General features: G+C 36.0%; 1 protein-coding gene across 1 annotated transcript in view; it reads left to right on the forward strand.

Moving 5' to 3' along the window:
* Window positions 1-23,276, forward strand: part of SCAF11 (SR-related CTD-associated factor 11) — a 78,392-nt gene that overhangs the window by 37,871 nt on the left and 17,245 nt on the right. Inside the window, exons 4-7 of the mRNA XM_011987539.1 lie at window positions 5,559-5,588; window positions 7,960-8,037; window positions 11,093-11,193; window positions 14,290-14,354. Coding sequence (XP_011842929.1) covers window positions 5,559-5,588; window positions 7,960-8,037; window positions 11,093-11,193; window positions 14,290-14,354 — 274 coding nt within the window. The remainder of the gene's footprint in view (window positions 1-5,558; window positions 5,589-7,959; window positions 8,038-11,092; window positions 11,194-14,289; window positions 14,355-23,276) is intronic.

Below are 23,276 nucleotides of genomic sequence, written 5' to 3' on the forward strand. Positions count from 1 at the left end.
TTTTTTTTGAGACAGAGTCTCACTCTGTCACCCAGGCTGGAGTGCAGTGGCACCATCTCAGCTTACTGCAACTTCTGCCTCCCAGGCCAAGCGATTCTTGTGCCACAGCTCCTGAGTAGCTGGGATTACAGGCGCGTGCCACCATGTCAGGCTCATTTTTTGTATTTTCAGTAGAGACAGAGTTTTGCCGAGTTGGCCAAGCTGGCCTCAAACTCCTGACCTCAAGTGGCCCACTCACCTCAGCTTCCCAAAGTGCTGGAATGAATGTTCACTTATAGTAGTAGAGTAGAAATCAAAGTGAGATTTATAGTGGTTGGAAATCTGCATAATAAGAGAACGTACAATTTGCATTTAGGATCCTCTTTCTAGATTTCTGTATCTTTCAAAATTTCTGTGCTTTCTGAGATTTGTACCCAAGGTTCACTGAAATATGATTCAGACTGGGTATTAAGCACCAAAAAAGGACTCATGTATTTACTTTCACCTTAATGTTTTAGGCATCGAACACATTCTTACAAACACTGGTCTGTAAGAAGCTGGTGTTTTGAGAAATTAAAGTGTGTTGTGGTCTAGTATATTTATTTTGGACACGTAGATCAAAGTTAGTTTCAGTCTTTTCAAGCTCTAAAATTTTGGTTCTGTGGTTAAACAAAACCTATGTAAGAACTTTAAAGTGATTGAGTAAAAGTCTTTAGGTATGTCACAGTCCTCTTTACTTAGGGCAAAAGGTTTCAGAGTGAACCTGTGGTAGCCTTCATGGCCCATAGCCTAATTGCCTGCCCTTAGGGACACTAGAGCAAATTGAAATTAATCATGTCCACTGTGATTATCTTTAGTTTCAAGGAATTCATACATGGTAAGCCTATTGATTTATAAAATAATGATGATTATATAGAAATAGAATATTAAACAATGACACAATAATTGACATTAAGGAAGGCTGAAATTGTTAATTTAAACCATCACTGTTAGAGCCAACAATCTGAAATTAAACAAAAGATATTTGAACTGATGAAATGTATATAGAGCCAGTATGCTAAAGCATATCTGCTATTCATTAGGAAGTTATTTATTTTACCCATATGGTGGGCAAAAACAATCTGTGCTTATTGATAGCTTTTAATAAATGTGTCTGAGTTTGCATACTTTAGGAAGGTAAAGGACAGAGAAGTCTTGACACACATTGTAGTAGCGACAATTGATTATGATTTCCTACAGACAAGATAATCTCCAACACACACAGGTTGAGTAAATGGGATTTATTGGCCAGGCATGATGGCTCACGCCTCTAATACCAGCACTTTGGGAGGCCAAGGAGGACGGATCACTTGAGCCCAGGAGTTCAAGACCAGCCTGGGCAACATGGCAAGAGCTCATCTCTACCGGAAAAAAAAAAATAAATAAAATTAGCCAGGCATGGTAGAGTATGCCTATAGTCCCAGTTACTTGGGAAGCTGAGGTGGGAAGGTTGGAGGGTCACTTGAGCCTGGGAGGTTGAGACTACAGTGAGCTGTGATTATGCCACTGCACTTCAGCCTGGGTGACAAAATAAGATCCTGTCTCAAAAAAAAAAAAAAAAAAGAGAAAGTGGGATTCATTATTCCCACAGTTGCCAAGAAGTGATTAAAAATTTGGCCCTTCAAAGGTCATGGTTTGAAGACACATGTTTAAAGCATTTAAGAGTTCTTACACTATTTAATGGAACCTGCAGTATATGTGATGAGGATGTTCTGGATGTCTGCTGGCATTCTTTTCCCTTTTACATAATATAAAATATTTCCCTTATCTTTTAAGTATTATTTTTAAAAATGTGGTTAGTTTCCCATTATAAGCAAAGTATTCTCCCTCAATTTATTTACTTCAGTCATCTATTTTGTATCAAATGCTGACAGCTTCAGTATGAGTAAGGTTAATGAAATCAAAATTGGGCAGTTGGCAAAGGCATGGTTTCTCTCATAAACTAGAAATGAAGTGTCTTATTAAGGTGACATTCAGTCCTTGAAGAAGTCAGACAACAATGTTCAACATAGATGAGGATTATATTTTTGAATTAATAATACCAAAAAATCAAGATGTGAGTTCTTATGTCTGAACTTATGATTATCATTAAGTCCAGAACTTATATCTGGACTGCAAATGTGTTTTATATGCAGGTTTCTTTATGCAGTAAGTGGACATTTGTCCATTCTGGTCGTTAGACTACTTTTAAGTAATATAATTCAGTAAAGCTTTGTCTAGAATTTTCAATCAGTTTTTCCTCAAATTTTAATTTAAATAAAATTAGCCAGAACTAACTCAGACTCCTCTGTTATGTAGCTCTCTGTGGACAGTTATGTAAATGTACCTGTGTAGTACCACTAACATTAGTCCTTTATAATTTATAAAGTATTATGAAATACATTTTTTAAATTTATTACACCTGTGCATTAGATGATCAGGGCTCTCTCCATCTTCATCCTTAGTGTGAGGTGGAGTGATTGCTAGCTCCACAAGAACTTGAACTTGTAGCTAATTTCTTCAGATCCACCACTATTTTCTCCCTGTGAATTAATCCTTTGGGATATTTTTTAGTAGAGCAAAGAGGATTTTTGCTTTGCGAACACCCGTTACATAAAGCATGTATCAATAAGAGTGTCAAGTACTATGTCTACCAGTAAGGTAAATTAACATGCATTTCTTTGTGCCTAGTTTTAAATGTCAGAATATGTAAAATGATTTATATGGGTAGTTTACTGAGTTTTTTGTTTTTACACTAGATAAAGTGTTAGCTATTAATTGTCAGAAGAAATTAAGATTAAATGTAATTCTCCCCAACTGTTATCTTGGAGAACATGAAAGGATTTTAAGTAGTTTGATGAAATGCATTCTTACTGGGGGTTAATTTTATCACTGACAGCCATTGTCCTTTAGGGATACACTTTTGAATACTGGTATAAAGAACCACAGTTTCACTAATATGGATTGACAAAGACTGTCTTGAAATAACTGGTTAAATGTGATAGGGAACATGTAGGCTGACTGCAGGTGAACAATTAATTTGGAAGTCCAGGTGAAGTGTCTTGGAACCATAAATGAAAAAAGATAGGTCCTGGGAAATAGCTTTGAAATAAGCGTTAGCCACTAATGGTATGCATTCTTAAGTCATCTTTATTTGATTTTGAACTAGAATTTTATATAATATGCTCTATTTTGTTAGCAGATAGATGTTCGAGATTCCCACAAACAGGCAAACCTACCTATAAGCATAGGTATTCAGATGTAATCTTTAAGCACTTAACACTTGTTTCTCTCTCTCTAAGAGGAGCTATCTATAAGCAGCCTATGTGATTGAGGATAGAGCAGCAGCAGGAAGCGAGAAATTAGAAATCGAGGATCCTGAACTCCCAAATAAGGAAGGTTTCTTGTTCTTACATTTAAATGTGGGTTTGTCTGAGCTGAGAGTTTACAATGCTTCAGAATAGTAGGGTGTGTTTTACTGAAATCATTAGGAAGATTTTTTTTTTTTTCTATCAAAATTGCCTCCTTAACTGATACAACCTTAGTACAGAGCATTCACAGTAAAACGTATGCTCTGTTTAATACACATTACACTGTAAAGCAGTGAGCAAATTCCATTAATTTTGTAGCTGTATCATAAAGCCAATGATGTTATTAGACTACTTGGTTATGAAACTGAATTAGGTACTTTCACAATTATTGAAATGAAAGTAATTCAAACAAGTGAATCATTGAAGGATATGTTGTTGTATATAAGGAATCAAAATGGTAAATAATTGAAGGATATTTTTATTGTATTAAAGGAAACAAAATTTGAGATACTTTTCTTCAAAATTAAAATAACTTTTAAAAAATAGAGTATTAGTTAAAATTTCTCTGCATTAGTTTAAAATGTGAACTTTTAAAACCTCACAACTTGGAAATTTAATCACAAATTTTACTCTGAAAACTAAAAACATCTTCCAGACCTTTCTGGATGGATATCTGCCGGATATGAGAGTGAGGCATCCTTGGGAGTTCCTTAAAATTAGGCCAGTCAGGGCCGGGTGTGGTGGCTCATGTTTGTAATCCGAACACTTTGGGAAGCTGAGGTGGGCCAATACCTTTGAGCTCGGGAGTTCAAGAACAGCCTGGGCAACATGGCAAAACCTCATCTCTACAAAAAATACAAAAAATTAGCTGGACATGGTGGTGTGTGCCTGTAGTCCCAACTACATGGGAAACTGAGGTGAGGGCATTGCTTGAACCTAGGAGGTTGAGGTTGCAGTGAGCCATGATGCTGCGGCACTACAGCCTGGGTGAGAGGGTGAGACCCTGTCTAAAAAAAAATTCTGATGGCTGAGCCTGTGTCACAAAGAAAATTAACTTATTTTTTGATGTTAACTAAATTATCTTTAAGAAATTATATAGACTGTGATGATATATGGCAGTAGTTTTCCTGTTACTTCTACTTTTTTTGTTGTTGTTTTTCCTTTTGTTTTTGTAATACCAGTGGAACCTTTTCTTAAAATGAAACTTTAGACAAATCCAAGGCAATTATGCTTAAGGGAAAGAAAAGCGGGGGAAATCTTACTCAGAACTCTATTTTTTGAAACAGATATGGAATGGCTCAGAACAGGCGTGGTGTAAGCCCAGCACTTTGGGAGGCTGAGGTGGGAGGATCATTTGAGCACAGGAGTTCAAGTCGAGCCTGAGCAACGTAGTGAGACCCTGTCTCTATGAAAAAAGTTAAAAAGGCTAGGCACGGTGTGGGAGGCGAAAGTGGAAGAATTGCTTGAGCCCCAGGAGTTCAAGCCTGCAGTAAGCTGTGATCAGGTGACTGCCCTCCAACGTGGGCAACAGAGTGAAACCTTATCTTAAAAAAAGTAACAGCTTGGATTAAAACTGTCATAATTCAAAATTGTAAAGGAAGGCTGGGCACAGCGACTCGTGCCATTAACCCCTCCAAGGCAGGTTGATCGCTTGAGCCCAGGAGTCCAAGACCACCCTGGGCAACGTGGTAAAACCCCATCTCTACGAAAAATACAAAAATTAGCTGGGTATGGTGGCATGCACTTGTAGTCCCAGCTACTCAGGAGACTGACATGAGAGGATCATCTGATCTCAGTCTGGGAGGCAAAGGCTACAGTGACCCACGATAGTGCCACTGCACTCCAGCCTGGGTGACAGAGCGAGACCCTGTCTCAAAAAATAAATGAAAGAAAAAATTGTAAAGGAAAGAATGTAATTTAGCTAATGTCAATAGAGGAAATGTAGTGAAGAAAAAATGAGATTGTATGATTTGAGAGTCTTTGAAAGATTTGATGCATCTGATATAAATTTCTTGAACACGTGACTTTCTTTGGATCTTAGTGTCACAAATCAAAATAGCTAAAATAATAAAGTACTTGGATTTCCATCTACGTCATAAACTTTGCAAATTCCAATAAAAATTCTTAAGAACTCATGTCTCACGTGTATCATATTGTGGTTGTCTTTAGTTAATTAACCAAGTTTTTTTGTTACTAAAATTAGTTGATTACAGGACCTTACATAATATTTAGTATATGCCACACTTCTAGAAATTATTTATTCCCATAAAAACCTTAGAGGTAAGTTTGTTTTTTTTTTCTCATTTCCACAAATAAGATTACTGAGGCACAGAGAGACTGTAACTTGCTCAAGTTTACGCAAAAGACGAGATACGAAAGTAGTACAGTAAATTCACAGCCTATACACCTTAGTTTTTTAAAAAAATTTTTTTCATTTATTACTGTATAGCCTTTTTATTAATGTTTCTCTAAATTTACCTTTAATGATAAAAATATATTTTGAAGCTTTTGTAAAAATAGGAAGTACTAGAAATATTTCACTTTTTATTTTATTTATCTGTGTTTCAGAGATGGGATCTCACTCTGTTGCCTAGGCTGCAGTACAGTGGTGTGATCATGGCTCACTGCAGCCTCGAACTCCTGTGCTCAAGGGACACTCCTGCCTTGGCCTCTCAAAGTGTTGGGATTACAGGCATGCACCACCATACTCAGCCAGATTTTAACTTTTAAATATTTTTGAAAACCGTAAATGTAGCATTAATATAATATCTAAGAAATTTCATACAGTGTATGCCACCGAGATAAACAACAATAGTTATGATGTTAAGTTCTTTGAATTAGACAATGCATTATTTAAAAATATATGAACTACTTTGTTGCTGAAGCAAAGCAGCTTAAGGTCAAGTTTTCTGTAGGGAAACTAATAGCCTCCTAAATCCATAGTACTTAAAAGTAGGCTGAACTGGCTTCTTCCAGTCTGAACCAATTTAATATAGTAAGGTCACATTTCCTAATTCGGACGTGGTAAAGCTGTTTTCCCATTGAAGCCCACTTAAAAGAGAAAGAAAATAGTAACTCAGCTCATATTTTGGCGGCTCCCAAAGTGACTTGTGAGCTTTGTGAAAATGTATTAAATGATCAAGGACCATACACAATCTGCTCTACTTTTACTTGTGTAAGCATGTCTTGATAAAACCCAGAAAGGCAAAGATGACTTTTTGGTTTTTTTTTTTGAGACGGAGTCTCGCTCTGTCGCCCAAGCTGGAGTGCAGTGGCCGGATCTCAGCTCACTGCAAGCTCCGCCTCCCAGGTTAACGCCATTCGCCTGCCTCAGCCTCCCGAGTAGCTGGGACTACAGGCGCCCGCCACCTCGCCCGGCTAGGTTTTTTTTTGTATTTTTTTAGTAGAGATGGGGTTTCACCGTGTTAGCCAGGCTGGTCTCGATCTCCTGACCTCGTGATCCACCCGTCTCGGCCTCCCAAAGTGCTGGGATTACAGGCTTGAGCCACCGCGCCCGGCCAAAGATGACATTTTTTATATAGGAATAATATATCTAGATTCCATTACTATCTTTGGTCTTTGACACTATTGCTATTAGATTGTTAAAATTGTTTTATTTTTGTAACCATAAGTATTAATAATATCACCTTTTGGTACTCTCTTTGCAGTTTTCCCTCCTACCCTAATAGAAAATACACTTCATTTTAAATACTTTAAATAATGTAAACCCATTCTTATACAAATATTTAATAGTTTTATCGAAGAAACTCATAGTTGATGCACAGGAATTTTAAAAGGACAGGAAATAAAGCAGGATAATAATGTTGACTTACAATCATAGAATGATTTAAGGAGCTATTTTCTTAATAAAGAGCACCTACAACTCAATTTGAAAAAGAGTAGCAACTTAATAAAAGCCTAAGCAAAGAACTTGAATAGACAGCTTAAAGAAAAGGAACTTTGAATAGTCCTTAAAAATAGGAAAATATGCTCAACCTTACTCCTATAAAAGGAAATGTAAACTAAAAAACTCATTCATATTATGCTGTTAAGGATAAGGCAGCTCTGAATTACTAATGTGAATCAATCTTAAGTTTATATATTAAAAATATACACATATATGCATATGCAATGGATATCCACAAAAGGTTATGTGACTGAGAGAGGGGTGGAGGAGTACTTCATTTTCTTCATATCTTTTAAATATTTTTATTGCTGGCACAACTGCCTATTTAATGTAACTAGTTTGGGGGGTAAAATATTAAGTCATAGAATATTAAAATTTGTGAGGGACTTTTCGGAGCCATTTGGAGTGGCCCAAGTTTATCATAACAGCCAGCTTTATATCACAGAACTGCTGCTGTCAGCCCAACTCGTCTTTCACTATATTAGTAATTCTCAACTGGGCAGCATATCTTAATGGGATTTTAATAACAGATTGTCTCGTTCATCATTGTATTCCAATTATCTAGCATACAGGAGGTATTCAATAAATGTTTGAATGAAACAAATTTAAGGTATAAAATATTTTTTTTCTTTGGAAGATAGAGACGAAAACAATTTTTCTTTATTACGGAAAATTTATAATTGTATTTATAATTTTGATCTAAAGAAACATTTGTAAAGATATAATTTGTTAATCACTTTTCAGACACTGGCTTCATGTCCTATTGACCGTAAACCTTTTCAGGCAGTGTTTAAATTCAGTGCATTGGAAGGTTATGTTAAGGTAAGTCTTTTTATTCTGCAACATGAATTATGTAAAAATTAATTGAAGCTGTTTGACTTTGATTTCCAGTTTGTGTATATTTGAAAATTGTTCAACTTAAGGTTTAATATGTTATTTTAATCCTCCTTAGCATGATAAATTTATACCTTTCAACTAGGATACTTAAATTCTGAACCTTTTACTCATTTGCCCCCTAAAGAGGGCATATCCATAATGATCACCTTGTAATATACCACAAAATGTATTAGATCTCTGATAATCTAAAGGACATTTCATACTAAGGCTTAATTATAAAATACTTAACATTTTAGAATATCTTGAATGTGAGGACTTCCCATATTTCAAACAATTTAATTGGATAGCACTGTGAATACATGTTTTCCATTGGAAAAAAGTTTGAAATAGGCCAACTCCCACAAAACCTTAAGTCCAAAGTACCTGAAAACTGTGTTTTCCTGAAAAACGTAATTTTGAAATTAGCCAGTAAAATTAAATTCTGCTTGCCTCCTTAATGTTACTATTGTGAGCCATGATTGTGATGATTTGTATTTAAGTTAATTTTTTGCTTACCTGAAAAAAAGCAAAAAAACATGTCTGAGGTGAGTAAGAGAAGAGAAAAGGAGAAGAGTTAAGTATATGAGAAAGATTTCTTGATGTATCACTACTGAGTCATGAATGAAAAATAGCTAAAAGTGAGAGTACTCAATAGAAACGTAAGTGATGCCATTAATAGGAGAAACAAACCGTTTTTAGGTAGCACTGTTAGTCTATGTCCACTTGGTTACTGTCTATGTAAGTAGAAAAGGAGATGGAAGCAACGTACAACTATTATTTGTCTTAGTGTAGTTCTTATAATTTGTTTTGATATAGTTTTACCAGATGAATCTTGAAGCAAGGTACAAACAGGACTGCAATTCAAATAAAATGGTTTGCTTATTGTAATTGTATAACTTTGCTATCAATGCAAATTAGTTTATATCTCAGAAAAAAGATAAAACATTATAGAAGTGTAATATAGTAAGTGTGGCTTTTCCTGAAGACGTATTCTCCATTTTTCCAAACCCTATGTATGTATGTGTGTGTATAATTATGTTGCAAAAGATACATTAGTGTGAACTAGATTCCAAATATATTTTTCTACGAAATTATGTTTTCTTGCTTAGAATAAAATTTTGTTTATTTGATAGAGTTTGTATTTTACTTAAAAGTTTGGTACAGTGCTAATTTAATTTTGTTCAACTTAAAAGGTATTTCTTGGCACATGAGATATCTTCCACATTCTCTTAAATGTCTTCCCTAGACCTTTACTTCTTTCAAATCTTCACTTCATTATCTTTTTCCCTTTGCAACTGAACTTCTTGAATGAGACAACTCCCTCCTCTCAATTCTTACTCACTTTTCAGTTCCCATAGAACATTTACCTCTATTATCTTATTTTACAAACACTACCCTCACCAAGGTCCAGACTCAGACTTCCACATTCCATGGTTTGTTTTCTGCGTATAGTGCTGCTGACTACCCTTTACTTCCTCGGCTTGTAAAACATCCTTCTCTTGTGATTATGTATATATGTATGTATGTATGAATGATTGTTTTACTTCTCCATCCTTTCACAATCTTCTTTGTCATATCCTTACGCTCCTGTTCCTTTTCTTAATCATTAGAGCTCATAGGATCTTCATTTAAATTCTCTCAGTATACTTTCTTTCTAAGTCTTCTCAGCTATTATACTTCAGTAGCTTTAAGTACTACCTATATTTGGATGCTTCTACAATTCTGTCACTATCCTAGACTTCTTTACTGAGAGCCAGACCTGTATTTACAGCCACTTGTGCGTATCCTTCTGGAATACCAAGAAAATCTAACATTAACAAACTCCAAATTAATCACATTCCCTACCCCTTTCCCCAGCCCCAATTGTTAATGGAATCACAACCCCAGTCACCAAGATCAGAAATATCTGGGACTTTTCCAGTTTTCGCTCCCTCATCTGTTTTTTTCTGCTCAATGTCTTCAATATGTTTCTTCTTTATCCCTCCATTGTTCCCTCTTTGTAGACCCCTATTCTGTCATCTAACTAGTGCTGTCCAATAGAAGTATACTATAAACCACTAAATAACTAAACTTTTAAGTAGGCATCCTAAAAAAATAAAAAAAAAACAAATGAAATAAATTGAGTGATATATTTTATTTTTTATCTAATGTATTAGCCCAACATGCAATATTTTAAAATTATTGTTATTGAGAGATTTTACATTCTTTTAAAAAATTATACTAAGTCTTTGAAATCTTGTGTCTATTTTATACTTGCAGCACATTCCAATTTAGACGAGCCACATTTCAAGCACTGAGTAGCCATATGTGGCTATTGACTGTTGTCTTGCACAGCATAGATCTAGTCTATCTTAAGAGCTTTCTTTTTGATTTCCTGGTTTTTATAGTCTCTCCTTAGTTGGTTGATTCTCCATATCACACCAAAGTTATTTTCCTAAAAACAAATTTGATCATCGCATTTACTTTCTTTAAAAAGTCCACTCTGATGCCTGTAGAATTATTTTCTTATTCAAGACCCTTTACAGTTGAGTCCTAACACATTTCACCAATTTCATATCTAGCTACTCTCTTTTTCCCTGTCTACATTGGCTTCTCACTATTCCTTACAACTCTGTTCTTTCCTCCATCTAGAATATTTTTTTCTTAGACCAATTCCTAACTATCCTTTAAGACGAACTCATAAATCATTTACTCATTAAAGTCTTCTGTGACATCCTCAGTTAACTTCTGAGTCCTATATGTATATACAAATCTGTGTTCATATCTCTGTTATAAGCACTTAATCTGTTTATTCTTAGCTCTCACTATTTTGTTTCCCCAGAGCTAAGCACACTCACTAAGCTTATGGTTTAGCATGCTTGAATGAATAAGCATATGTATTTGGACTACACTTTTTAATCAGACAATTTTGTTCCTGTAATTTTAATCATTTCAAGGAAGAATTAAAAAGTTATTTCTAATGCTAGATTGTTGCTCTAAATTAAGTTTGCTTTTCTCATAGGTTCAAGTAAAAAAACAGCTGAGAGAAACAAAAAACAGGAAAAATGAAAACTCATTTGAGAAACAGTTCTCCTGTCATGAAAATTCTAAAAGCTGTATAAGGTTAGTGATTAACTTTAGAAGTGGAATGCAAACGAGTGGAACTGAAGTTAACTAGTACCAAAAGGGTATTTAAAAAAAATGAAGTGGGGTTTAAATGTGTTTAATCATTTATTCAAAAGCACACCCTTGATAATTTAAGGAGGGACTAGCTGAAATCTGAGAATCTAATTTCGGCTATACTTGGTTTTTGGTGAAGAACTGGTTCTGGCTGGGCATAGTGGCTCACTCCTGTAATTCCAGTGCTTTGGGAGGCTAAGGTGAGAGGATCACATGAGACCAGGAGTTTAGTACCAGCCTGGGGAACATAGTGAGGACCGTCCTCTCCTCCTCTGTCTCTACTAAAAAATAACACAAAATAAAAATAATTAAAAGAATTGGTTCTTTTAGGTTTATTTCTGAATCTGTTTTAGACCAAACCTTTTGTAAAATAAAATGTTCAGCAATATCAAATTTCTGAATGCTGGCCAGGTGTGGTGGCTCGCACCTGTAAGGCCAGCACTTTGGGAGGCTGAAGTGGGAGGATCACTTGAGCTCAGGAGTTCAAGACCAGCCTAGGCAACATAATGAGACCCTGTCTCTACTAAAAATTTACAGATGAGCTGGGCATGGTGACATATGACTGCAGTCCCAGCTACTCAGGAAATTGAGGCAGGGGGATATCTTGAACCCAGGAATCTGAGGCTGCAGTGAGCTATGATCACACCAGTACACTCCAACCTGAGCAACAGAGCAAGACTCTGTCTCAAAAACAAACCAAAATTCTGAATGCTTACCCTCATTGTTGTACTTAATCACATACCAATATTAAACACCTAATAGATAAGCATTGGTGCTCATACCACACTGTAAATAGCACTGACCAAGTTATTTATGGACAAAAAGTAGGGACTACCTAATGGTATAGCACAACATTCTTCATCAATTATAATTTAAACTGCTTATTAACCTTCACATATTGCTTTCCTGTGTTGCAGCAGGCACTTGCTATCTACTATAACAAGTGTTTATGTTAAAACATTTGTGTATATATATGTTTTTTTTTTTTCTGGCTGCTATTAAAACCATTGCCTGTTTTAACATAAATGCCTAGAAATGCAGTGTTGAGTACTTGAGTTTAATAGGTGTTTAACACATTTTTGAACTAAATTGAATATGAGTAGTACACTGGAAATTAATGCTTAAAATAACTTGTTCTAATACATTTGAAACATAAGCTCATTTTGATCCGAAATGTATTTAGAGCTGTCCAAAAGTTGAATTTTTAGGTCAATATGTTGTCACACTCATAATTAAATATATGATTTATTAGTACTTTTCATCAGAATACTAATTTCTTAAAAGAGTAAGTTTATTTAGTTCGTAAAACAGTTGGCAATAGTCACTGAGGTTTATTGAACCTATGACTAATTTATAACACTGTAGCTCCTTAGATGTTAACTTTTGGGTAGTTATGGTATTCTTTAAGAATGTGAAGAATGATTCAGATCCCTTCTGCTAGAAGAATACACGTTTACAGACGTAAAACTTTGTATATGATTTCAGGGTATTCACGGAATACCCACTCCAAGAGTTTACCCATGAGCCCCAAAGTTAGTAACTGCATTAGACCAAATTTTATAATTATTTCTGAAAAATACTTATCAGCTTTGGTTCTTGTATTAGTACACTTTTCCCAGGCATAGTGAAGAAATGCCTTTTGGTAGAAATACTTTAATTCTTGGTACAACTCATATCACTGGCTGTGACAATATCATAGATGTGCATTTTGTTTGTTTGTTTGTTCCCTCAAAATTACCCAATTCTCTTGGCTCTTACCAAGAGTGTAGTGGTCATCACAAAATGACCTATAAGGCTCACAGTTCTTATTTTAGTCTAACATAGCAAAAGTCGGCCCCATATTTAACTGCTTTTTCTCAGAGATTCGTCGTAAGGAAATAACAGCTGCAACATTAATAATTTGCCTTTGCCCACCAAGGCTTAGCTTAACAATTTTTCCCAAGGTGGAAAATCTCTGTCAGCTGTTGGATATTTACATTATACTCTTTTGGAGTCTTGGATGTTTTTAGTAGTCCTGTCATTCAGTCTTCTGTTTACTGGATGCTTGGTCTTCCAACATGCAGACAAACTCCATTCAATCTTCCTCTCCCTTCCAAAGCAATAAAACCCTGGGACCTCTCTCTGATACTTTTTACCAGTTCCAAAGAGGGCACTACAGTGGTATTTTGTTTCCTGGTAGTGAACCTCCATTTTAAGTCATTGTAGAGAATGGTAACTAAGTGAGGAGTGGAACTAATTATGCTTTCTTTGCTAAAATTTCCTAATGGTCTTTTTAAAAAATGTAATATCTGCTTACCTCTACTCTGCATGGCTCAGTAGCGAGTCAGTCATGATCAGCCAATAAGATTATTGTTTAAAGACTGAGATGAGGCTAGACGTGGTGGCTCATGCCTGTAATCCCAGCACTTTGGGGGCTGAGGCGGGAGAATCGCTTGAAATGAGGGATTTGAGACCAGCCTGGGCAACGTAGTGAGACCTCATGTCTAGTTAAAAAAAATAAATAAATAAAAAATAAAAAATATACTAGCAAGGCATGGTAGCTTACACCTGTAAGCCCAGCACTTAGGGAGGCCAAGGCGGGAGGATCACTTGAGCCCAGGAGTTCAAGAATAGCCTCAGGAACAAAGGGAAACTCTCTGCAAAAATAGAAAAAATTAACTTGACAAGGTGGTGCATGCCTGTAGTCCCAGCTACTCAGGAGGCTGAGCTGGGAGGATTGCTTCCACCCAGGAGGTCAAGAGTGCAGTGAGCCGTGATTGCACCACACCAGTCCAGCCTGGGTGTCAGCAAAATCTGGTCTCCAAAAAAAAAAAAAGACTGAGATAATACAACTCAACAGTTATTGAAACCTAACTTGACAGTCTAATATCTCATGGGAGTCTGTGAGAATATCCTTAAACCATTTACCAGATTTCAGCATAATTACTAAAATCAGTGCATAATAGATTTCGTTTTGATGGAGGAGAATGAGTTGAAAATAAGTGGGCAAAATGACAGTTTTTTTTCGTAATTCTTTCCTGTCTTTATTAATGTTTACAGAAGAAAAGCCATCATAAGAGAAGATCTATTAAGTGCAAAAGTTTGTGATTTGAAGTTGATACATAGTAAGTGACTTTTTGCCTGTGTATTCTACCTTTTTTGTTGTTTTTTAATTTAATGGTTGTGCCAGAGTTCTCATCAGTAACACCTTGGGCTGGAAAATAGTCCTCAGGTCTGTACATTGTGTTAAATCCTACATAAATTTTGTTTTCATGGAGCCATTTATACTGTTTTCTGCCCTTTTTTTCTTCTTGCTCCTCTTAAAAGGTAGGGGTGTGTGTGTGTGTGTGTGTGTGTGTGTGTGTGTGTGTGTGTTGGGAGAAAAGAGTGTTTCACAATTTTTTGGTGTTGACCAGCTCATATTGTGGCCTTATTCCACCCATTAGTGCAGAAGTCCGTAGGGGAGATGAGATTAAATACCTTGTGGGCCAGTAACTGTAAGCAGTAGCAAAGGAAGACTGTGACAGCAAGAAAGTAATTCACAGTTCCCGAAGGAAATTGTAGTTTGGCCTCTAGCCTTACTTCTAATTTGAAACTTAAAAATAAAGCATCTCTAACATGTTTATCTACATGAGCAGTTAAATATTCCTGTCTTCTGTTTTTGTCTGGTACATGATTTTCTAATATACAGGAAGGCTTTGCACCAGAGCCTGCATAAAAATGACAACATTCATAGTTCTTTGTGACTCCTCCTTGGGGATTCAGGCTGTTTATTCTGTCCCAGAGAACATCTAACTATGGTCTGTTTGTAAGCAGGGAGGTGGGCATTTATTTTCCAGACTAAGTCACAGTGAATTTCCGCTTACAGCTAGAACTAGTGAATTAGTGAGCTGTGAAAGAATTAATTGTTTTAAAAAGTGAATAACTTCATTTTTTATGCATTATGAATACCAAGTTTTGTTGGGTTTTTTTGTTGGTTTTGTTTTTGATTAGAATTAATATGATCCCTCAGGTTAGATTTATAGATTAACGTTCTACCTTTGAAATTTTACTATTAAAGTGAAATTGAAACGAAAATTGTTTTGATCTCTGCACTTTTGTGGTTGAAAAGGCATTTTTCTTTTGTCAGCTTTAGACATGAAAACACTCTTTGCTTTTCTATGTCATTGTTGTAGATTAGCATTCTTTTTTTATGAAGAGCATTCGCTTGCCAGTTCTAAGACCCAATATAAAATTTGCTGCTGAGGAAGATTAAATGATGTTACAGATTTTCTCTAGATAATTTGGCCCACTAAATTATGCTAGTCTTAGTTTTAAGACCACTGCCCACTGTAATTTTCTTAAAGTGTGTATCTCTTGCCTGGGCTCATTTTTAGAAGGTGAAATATAGGAAAATCTTAAATTCCATATGCTTCAACATAGTAAAGGTCATTTATAAGCATCTATGATTAATTCTGATTTGAGATTTTGTTTTACTGTTTAGAATGTGGAATATTAGATTGGATAGCTATTTTAAAATGATAATGAGGAAAAAAACCATTTCTGCCAGAAGGTTAACATTGTCTAAGGCCTGTAACTCAATGCTGTATCTACTTAAGATGCCTGTAGTCATTTGTTTGGTTTAGGATAGGCAGAAATACTGATTATACTTTGAGTGGATAATACAAGAGTGCTGATGCTGAGGTAATTATGAGCAAATGTCTTCACTGACCAACCTGGACTGATTTGAAGGGAACTGGGTATAGTAGTTACCCCTTGTCCATGGGTGGTATGTTCCAAGTTGATGCCTGAAACTACAGATAGTACCTAACCCTGTGTATATTATGTTTTTTCCTATATGTACATTCCCATGATAAAGTTTTATTTATAAATTAGGTGGTGGAAAGATTAACAATAATGAATAATAATATAGAACAATTATAACAATATACTGTAATAAAAGGTGAATGTGGGCTCTCTCTCAAAATATCTTACTGTACTTACTCTTCTTGTGATGAAGGTAGAGTGACACAAGATTTCATCATGTTATTCAGGATGGTGTACAATTTAAAACTTAGAAATTGTTTATATCTGGAATTTTCCATTTAATATTTTTGGGCTGCAGTTGACCACAGGTAGCTGAAACTGCAGAAAGAGAAACTGTGAATAAGGGGGGACCACTGTACTCATTGATTATCCAATTAGTTATTAATACTTTTGCTATGATGTTACTTTTTACTGGGGAAATTTGATAAGTCTAACATGGTCAGTTTTTCTTCCTGTATTGAAATAGATTATTTATTGGATGAAGTAGCTTATATTTAGGTATTACATTTGATGAAAATTGTTCAGGTTTAAATTCTAGATTCATATTCAGTACGTACTCAGTATTGGATGTTCATACTCGGAGAAGCAAAAGGGAATTGAGATCACTCATACATTCAACAAATACCTAACTGTACTGAGCACAGTGACTCTTAGGGGTATAGTTGTGAACAAAAACAACAGAGTGCTTGCCAATGAGATCTCATAGACAAACAAAAATATAAATATATATAAAACAGGTGGTAATAAATGCTTTAAAGAGAATAAAGCTGGGTAAAAGGTTAAAGGGTGATGACATTGTGGAGATGACCATTTATTTAAAGTGTTAGGGAAACCCTCTTGAATAAAGATATATTTGAGCAGTGACCTTCAAGAAGTAAGAATTTAAGCCATGAAGATATCTCAGGGAAGATTGTTCGGGGCAAGGAAACAGCAAGTGTAAAAGCCTGAGACAGGAATATTCTTGGAATGTCTCCAAAGAATAGCAAGGAGGTTATTGTGGCTAGAATGACTGAATTAGGTCGATGGAGGAGAAACAGTAAAACATAAGGGGAGATCATTTAGGGCCAGTGTGAGCTAGGGAGTGTTTTCAGGAGTAATATGATCTGGTACATTTTTAAAGGATTACTCTGGCTGTGAAGGCCACAAATTATAGTGGCTTGGGCCAGGAAGATATTAGTGGATGAGAAGTGGTTCAATTCTGTATGTACCATTGATCTTTGAACAACACAAGAGTTAGGTCAAAAATCAGTGTATAACTTTTGACTCCCTCAGAACTTGACTAATAGCCTACTGTTGACTGGAAACCTTACAGATAAAACATAAACTGTTGATAAACACATTTTATATGTTACGTGTATTATATACAGTATTCTTACAATAAAGTAAGCTAGTGAAAGAATGTTTTTAAGAAATCATAAGGAGGAGAAAATATATTTACTGTTCATTGAGCGGACGTGGATCATCATAAAGGTCTTTATCCTTGTTGTCTTCACATTGAGTGGGCTAAGGAAGAGAAGGGGTTGATCTTGCTGTCTTGGATGGCAATGGCAGAAAAGGTGGAAGGGGAGGCAGAAGAGGCAAGCACACTCAGTGTAACTTTTACTGAAAAACATTCATGAATAAGCAGACCCTTGGAGTTCAAACACATGTTGTTCGAGGGTCAACTACATCGTACTTGAAAGATGAAGCTAACAGGATTCATTGATGGACTGGATATAGGCTACAAGAAAGAAGGAAGTCAGGGTTGACTTACAAGGTCTTGACCTGAGGAACTGGTAAAATAGGAGTTGCCAGCTACTGAGTTGGGGAAGGCTGGTGGGAGAACGTCTGGGAGGGTATAATGAAGAATTATCTTTTGGAAGTAGAATGGTGGTGATTTATAGGGAGATGTTTGTCAAGGGATTCAGAGGTTCAGTTATGCAAGATGAATAAATTCTGGATATTTAATGTATGGATGTACAGCAATGTGGATATAATTAACAGTGGTGTATTGTACACTTGAAATTCGCCGACCCAGTAGACCTTGTGTTCTCACTACAAGAAAAAGGGAGAATGGTAACTGTGAGGGGATGCATATGTTTAGTTTTTGTGATTATTTTCACAATGTGTACATACATCAGAACATTAAGTAGTATACCTTAAATATATACAATTTTTGTCAATTGTACCTCAGTAAAGATGAGGGGCAAATTCGTTTTTCGATAAGTAAGGTGTCTACGACCATAGAGATGCTCTGAAGAAATTGGATGTTTACATTTCATGTACAAATAAGATCTATTCATCTTCATGTTATTTTAATGAACAGTTTTTGTTGATATGTATGTTTATTTATGCTTGACTCCTCAGTTAAATTGATGGTTTCTTCCAGTTGTCATTTCTTTTCTCACTCTTGAGTTCAGGCAGAATGTTTAAGATTATGATGATCAGAAATAAGACTGAGGCAACATGGTGAAACTCACCTCTACAAAAAATACAAAAATTAGCCAAGTGTGGTGATACACACCTGTAGTCCCAGCTACTTGGGAGGCTGAGGTGGGAGGACCACCTGAGCCTGGGGAAGTTGAGGCTTCAGGTGAGTCATGATTATGCCACCGCACTCCGGTGTGGGTGCCAGAGTAAGACCCTTTCTCAAAAAAATAAATAAATAAAAGGAAATGAGACTGAAAAGGAAGATTGCTATGCAGGTAGACACAAAAGTTTTTTTCATTGAGATACAATGCGGTGAAACTGTTGTAGAAAAACTAACCCGGTTAAAGTATTCCAAAAGGATGGGAAGCCAAGTATCTGTTAGAAAGTTTCTGAAGATGTCAAAAGAGGAGGTTAATAAACTAACTATGTCTTCTGAGATTGCGTATTAACAGCATTTTGTAAAGTCTTTTTTAAAAGGCTAAATGTCTTGTGCAAGATCACATTGCTAATAATTGGAGCCACCAGAATTTGATCCAGTCTTCTGACTCCATATCCAATGCCACTTTCTACTACAAAATAATACTAAAGCATGATATTGTTAGTGTTACCGACCTTAATTAAGCCTCTCACTTTATGGTTGTCTGCAACCTTTGTAACTTAAATTATTGGCATTCTGATGGATCTTGTTTGGATGTACTTTCAAGCTCAAAAATAATTTTTAATGTAAAATTAGCTCTCTTTGATTTTGATAACAGAATGTCTGCTTGCCACTTATCAGTTAACTGTAATTTTTTGTTCCTTCAGGCTAAAGGTCATAAATCATAGCTGTAAGATTAGAACCTTTAAGAGTTTTCGCCTTTAATTTGGACATTTTTTTTTAAAATTTTTCTTTTAATTTTCACATTTCTTATAAGGTTTCTTAGACAGTATTTATTAACAAATGGACTAATTAGAAGACCAAGAGAACCTGTAAGTGTAACTTGGAATTATTGCAAAGTTTAGGGGCAGAAATGAGCCTGTCATGCAACAGAAAAGACAGCTTGTATCCTTAAATGTTGACATTTGATGACTAAGCAAGGAACCAAGAGACAAAGTCAAGGTGAAGGTAGAGTTACTGAGGGATTGTGCAAATTGATACATCTTTGTTTGCCCAGTTACACTGAACAGAAACCATGATATAGCCTAAGGATAATTTAAATTTCTTTTAATAAAAGAACTACTTGAGAAACTATTGTCTGTCTCTTTATCTAGGATTGATTGGTTAGATTTTAGAAGCAACTCTGCTTAGCCTAGCTTCTTTTTTTGGTTTCTTATTTATTTACATATATTTTTTGAGATGGAGTTTTGGTCTTGTTGCCCAGGCTGGAGTGCAATGGCACGATCTTGGCTCACTGCAACCTCTGCCCCTGAGTTCAGACAATTCTTCTGTCTCAGCCTCCCAAGTAGCTTGGATTACAGGCATGCACCGCCATGCCCAGCTACTTTTGTATTTTTAGTAGAGATGGGGTTTCACCATGTTGGTCAGGCTAGTCTAACTCCTGACCTCAGATGATCTGCTGGTCTCGGCCTCCAAAAGTGCTCGGATTACAGGCGTGAGCCACTGCACCTGGCCAAACTTCTTTAATTTCTTCAAGTTTTGTGAAGGAGGATGGGACTGTTCTTTAAACATAGGTGTGTGACTTTCTATCTGAAGTCATTTGTTATACAGTAATCAAACTAATGAGTAGAGCTTATGAAGTTGTGAATTCTTATATCTTGATTAGAAATTATTATAGCCTATAAATATAGTATATTAGTTAAAACTTCAGCAGGTTTAATAGATGGTTTTACTGGAAGTCAAGCCCCTTGAGTTTTGTACAGTTTTTTACCATTAAAACACCTGTGACTTTAGTAAAATTATATAAACTGTCTAGTTTTCTCATATAATGAAGATGATGTTGCCACACTAGAGGTATTGCGAAAGGTTAGGCAGCAAACCTATTAGCAAATTTGTTGAGGAAATATCACTTTCTTCTGTCATACTAGATAACTGAATTATACCTTTTTGTTTTTAATCTCCTTTATATTCACTTTGTTTCTTGGAATGAACATTAATCTTTGGTTTGGGATAGTAGTTTATAATTGATATAGTTTACAGAAAGATCTCCCTTTCAGGCATTTCTTAATGTAGTACTTCTTTAAGTACATACTAGATCCATCTAAGTATGTCTTTATTAAACTTTGGAATCAATTAATCAAACTTTAATTGGATGCCTGCCAAGTACTGGGTTCTAGGCTCTGAGCCTTTATTATACTTGTTTATATTGTACAAAAGGATGTTTTAATGAAACATCCTTTGGGATTAGTGTTTCATGAAACATGTTTGGGGATATGCTGAATTAAAATAAATGAAACAAACTTCTAGTTAAGCATAGCAGATTGAGTACTTGTTTAATGCTCTGATCCCTCTCATCCCAAATCTCTACTAAAATGACAATAAAGGAATGAAAGAAAAGTGTGGATGTTTTTTTTTTTTTTTTTTTGAGATGGGGTATCGCTCTTGTCACCCAGGCTGGAGTGCTGTGGCGCCATCTTGACTCACTGCAACCTCCGCCTCCCGGGTTCAAGCGATTCTCCTGCCTCAGCCTCCATAGGTGCCCGCCACCATGCCTGGCTGATTTTGATATTTTTAGTAGAGCAGGGTTTCACCATGTTGGCCAGGCTGGTCTCGAACTCCTGACCTCAGGTGATCCACCAACCTCGGCCTCCCAGAATGCCGGGATTACAGGCGTGAGCCGCCGCGCCTGGCTGGAAAGAAAAGTTTTAAGCCACAAAGTTTAAGCCACAAAGACAAGAAAGCTGGAGAGGAGGGGATAGCACATAAGTGTCCACAAAATAGTAAAATGGTATGAGGGGGATGGTAAATTGTCTTAGCAGAAAGCTGATACATAGACATTTCACGAGGAGAATGGAGTTAAGAATCTCAAGACAGTTCACATACCATCGAACCTTAGAAAGTTGAGTTTGAAGGCCTCCATTATCTGTGAAGGCAGAGATATGGGGTTGTTGCAGAAAACAGAATTGATTAAAAATTTTTAGATCCTGAAGATTCCTGGCTGAACAGGGTAGAACAAGGGGACTATGCAATGAAAGACTGGAGATTTTTACTCTCTAAAATGAATATTTGAACCAGATTTAAACTTTAGCATAAATGATGGTACAGCAAACAACAGAGAGGGAAATTAAGTCAAATGATGAGGCTTCTAGTCCTCTACCCAAGATCATTTTTCAAAGCACTGGCAATCTTTATTATTATTATTTTCCAAAGTAGGAGATAAGGGGCATCTTTTGGAAAACTTGACTTGCCCAAAAGAAAAGACTTAAAGATAATGTCATTTGAGAGTCTCCCAATGAAATAACCAGATGTCTGCTTGATCACCCTACAGTGAAACAGCTGAAAGGCTCTGATCACCCATCTACATAATTTTCAATCAATATTTTAGTGTCCCACCAACAATCAAGGATCTCCAGATATTTGAGGGAAATCAGTATAATAAAGATGAAAACAGATACAAAAGGAACCTGATGGGACAGACCCATTGCTGGAAAATAGGGAATAACTTTAAAAAACTTAATATCTTCAAAGCCTGAAAGAAGGGATGTTTTATCAATGATTTAAGAAAAATAATATTTAAGAAAAAGCTTTTAGAAGTTAAAAATATTACAGCAAAAATATGAAAATTCAACAGGAGTAGAAGATAAGCTCATAAGTCTCAGAAAGTAGTACTTAAAGTCAAAGAGATGATAGGATATTCATTTAAGTGATTCAATATCAATAAAATTTCAGAAAGGAAAAATGCAAAAATTTATTTTTTAAAAAGTAATACAAAGGGAATTTTTCTGTAATAGTAGAGCACAGGTGTCCAGATATGAAGAAATAATATAATACCCTAGTAAATGAAAAAATAATTATACCAGGTACTTCATAAAGTTCTAGAAGTCTGAGGATGACGAGAGAGAGAGTAAAAACAGACCACATAGAGGACTGGGGTTACAGAGTGTCATCAACAATAGTTGGAGCAGTGAAGCAGTGCCTTGAAAACTCTAGGGAAAATGATTACTAACCTAGAAAATTCTGTAACCTATCAAACTATTCATCATGTATTAACTCAGAATTCCCACCCTTTTCCACTTCTGCTGGAGGATGTATATACCTCACTAAATGAGATAGTAAATGGAAGAACAATGTGAGATTCAGAAAATGAGTTCCAACTCAGGAAAAGATAAAGAGGACAAAGAGGATTATTAGGATAATGACAAAGGACAATCCCAGAATGACTATTGAACAGCAGTTTTGAGAGTTACCAGTTCATATTGGACCAGGACAAAGAAAGAGTTTTGCAAGGAGAGTGGGGAACAGACTTCATGGATGAGTTGTTGTAACTGAGTGTATTAAACTCAGATTTATACTTTTGTTGTAGTTAGCTAAATTAATGGTGGATAATAAGGAAGAAAAGGAAAAGAAAAAACAAAGCCATTATTAACCCTAGGAAAATATCTGAAGCCAGCTAGGCGCAGTGGCTCACGCCTGTGATCCCAGCACTTTGGGAGGCGGAGGTGGGTGGATCACCTGAGGTCAGGAGTTCAAGACCAGCCTGACCAATATGTTGAAACCCCATCTCTACTAAAAATACCAAAATTAGCCAGGCGTGGTGGTGTGCACCTGTAGTCCCAGCCACTCAGGAGGCCGAGACAGGAGAATTGCTTGAACCCAGGAGGCAGAGGTTGCAGTGAGCTGAGATTGTGCCACTGCCTCCAGCCTGGCCGACAAAGCGAGACTCTCTCAAAAAAAA

This window comes from Mandrillus leucophaeus, unplaced genomic scaffold (genome assembly GCF_000951045.1).
Source record: "Mandrillus leucophaeus isolate KB7577 unplaced genomic scaffold, Mleu.le_1.0 Scaffold1089, whole genome shotgun sequence".
Classification (NCBI taxonomy): domain Eukaryota; kingdom Metazoa; phylum Chordata; class Mammalia; order Primates; family Cercopithecidae; genus Mandrillus; species Mandrillus leucophaeus.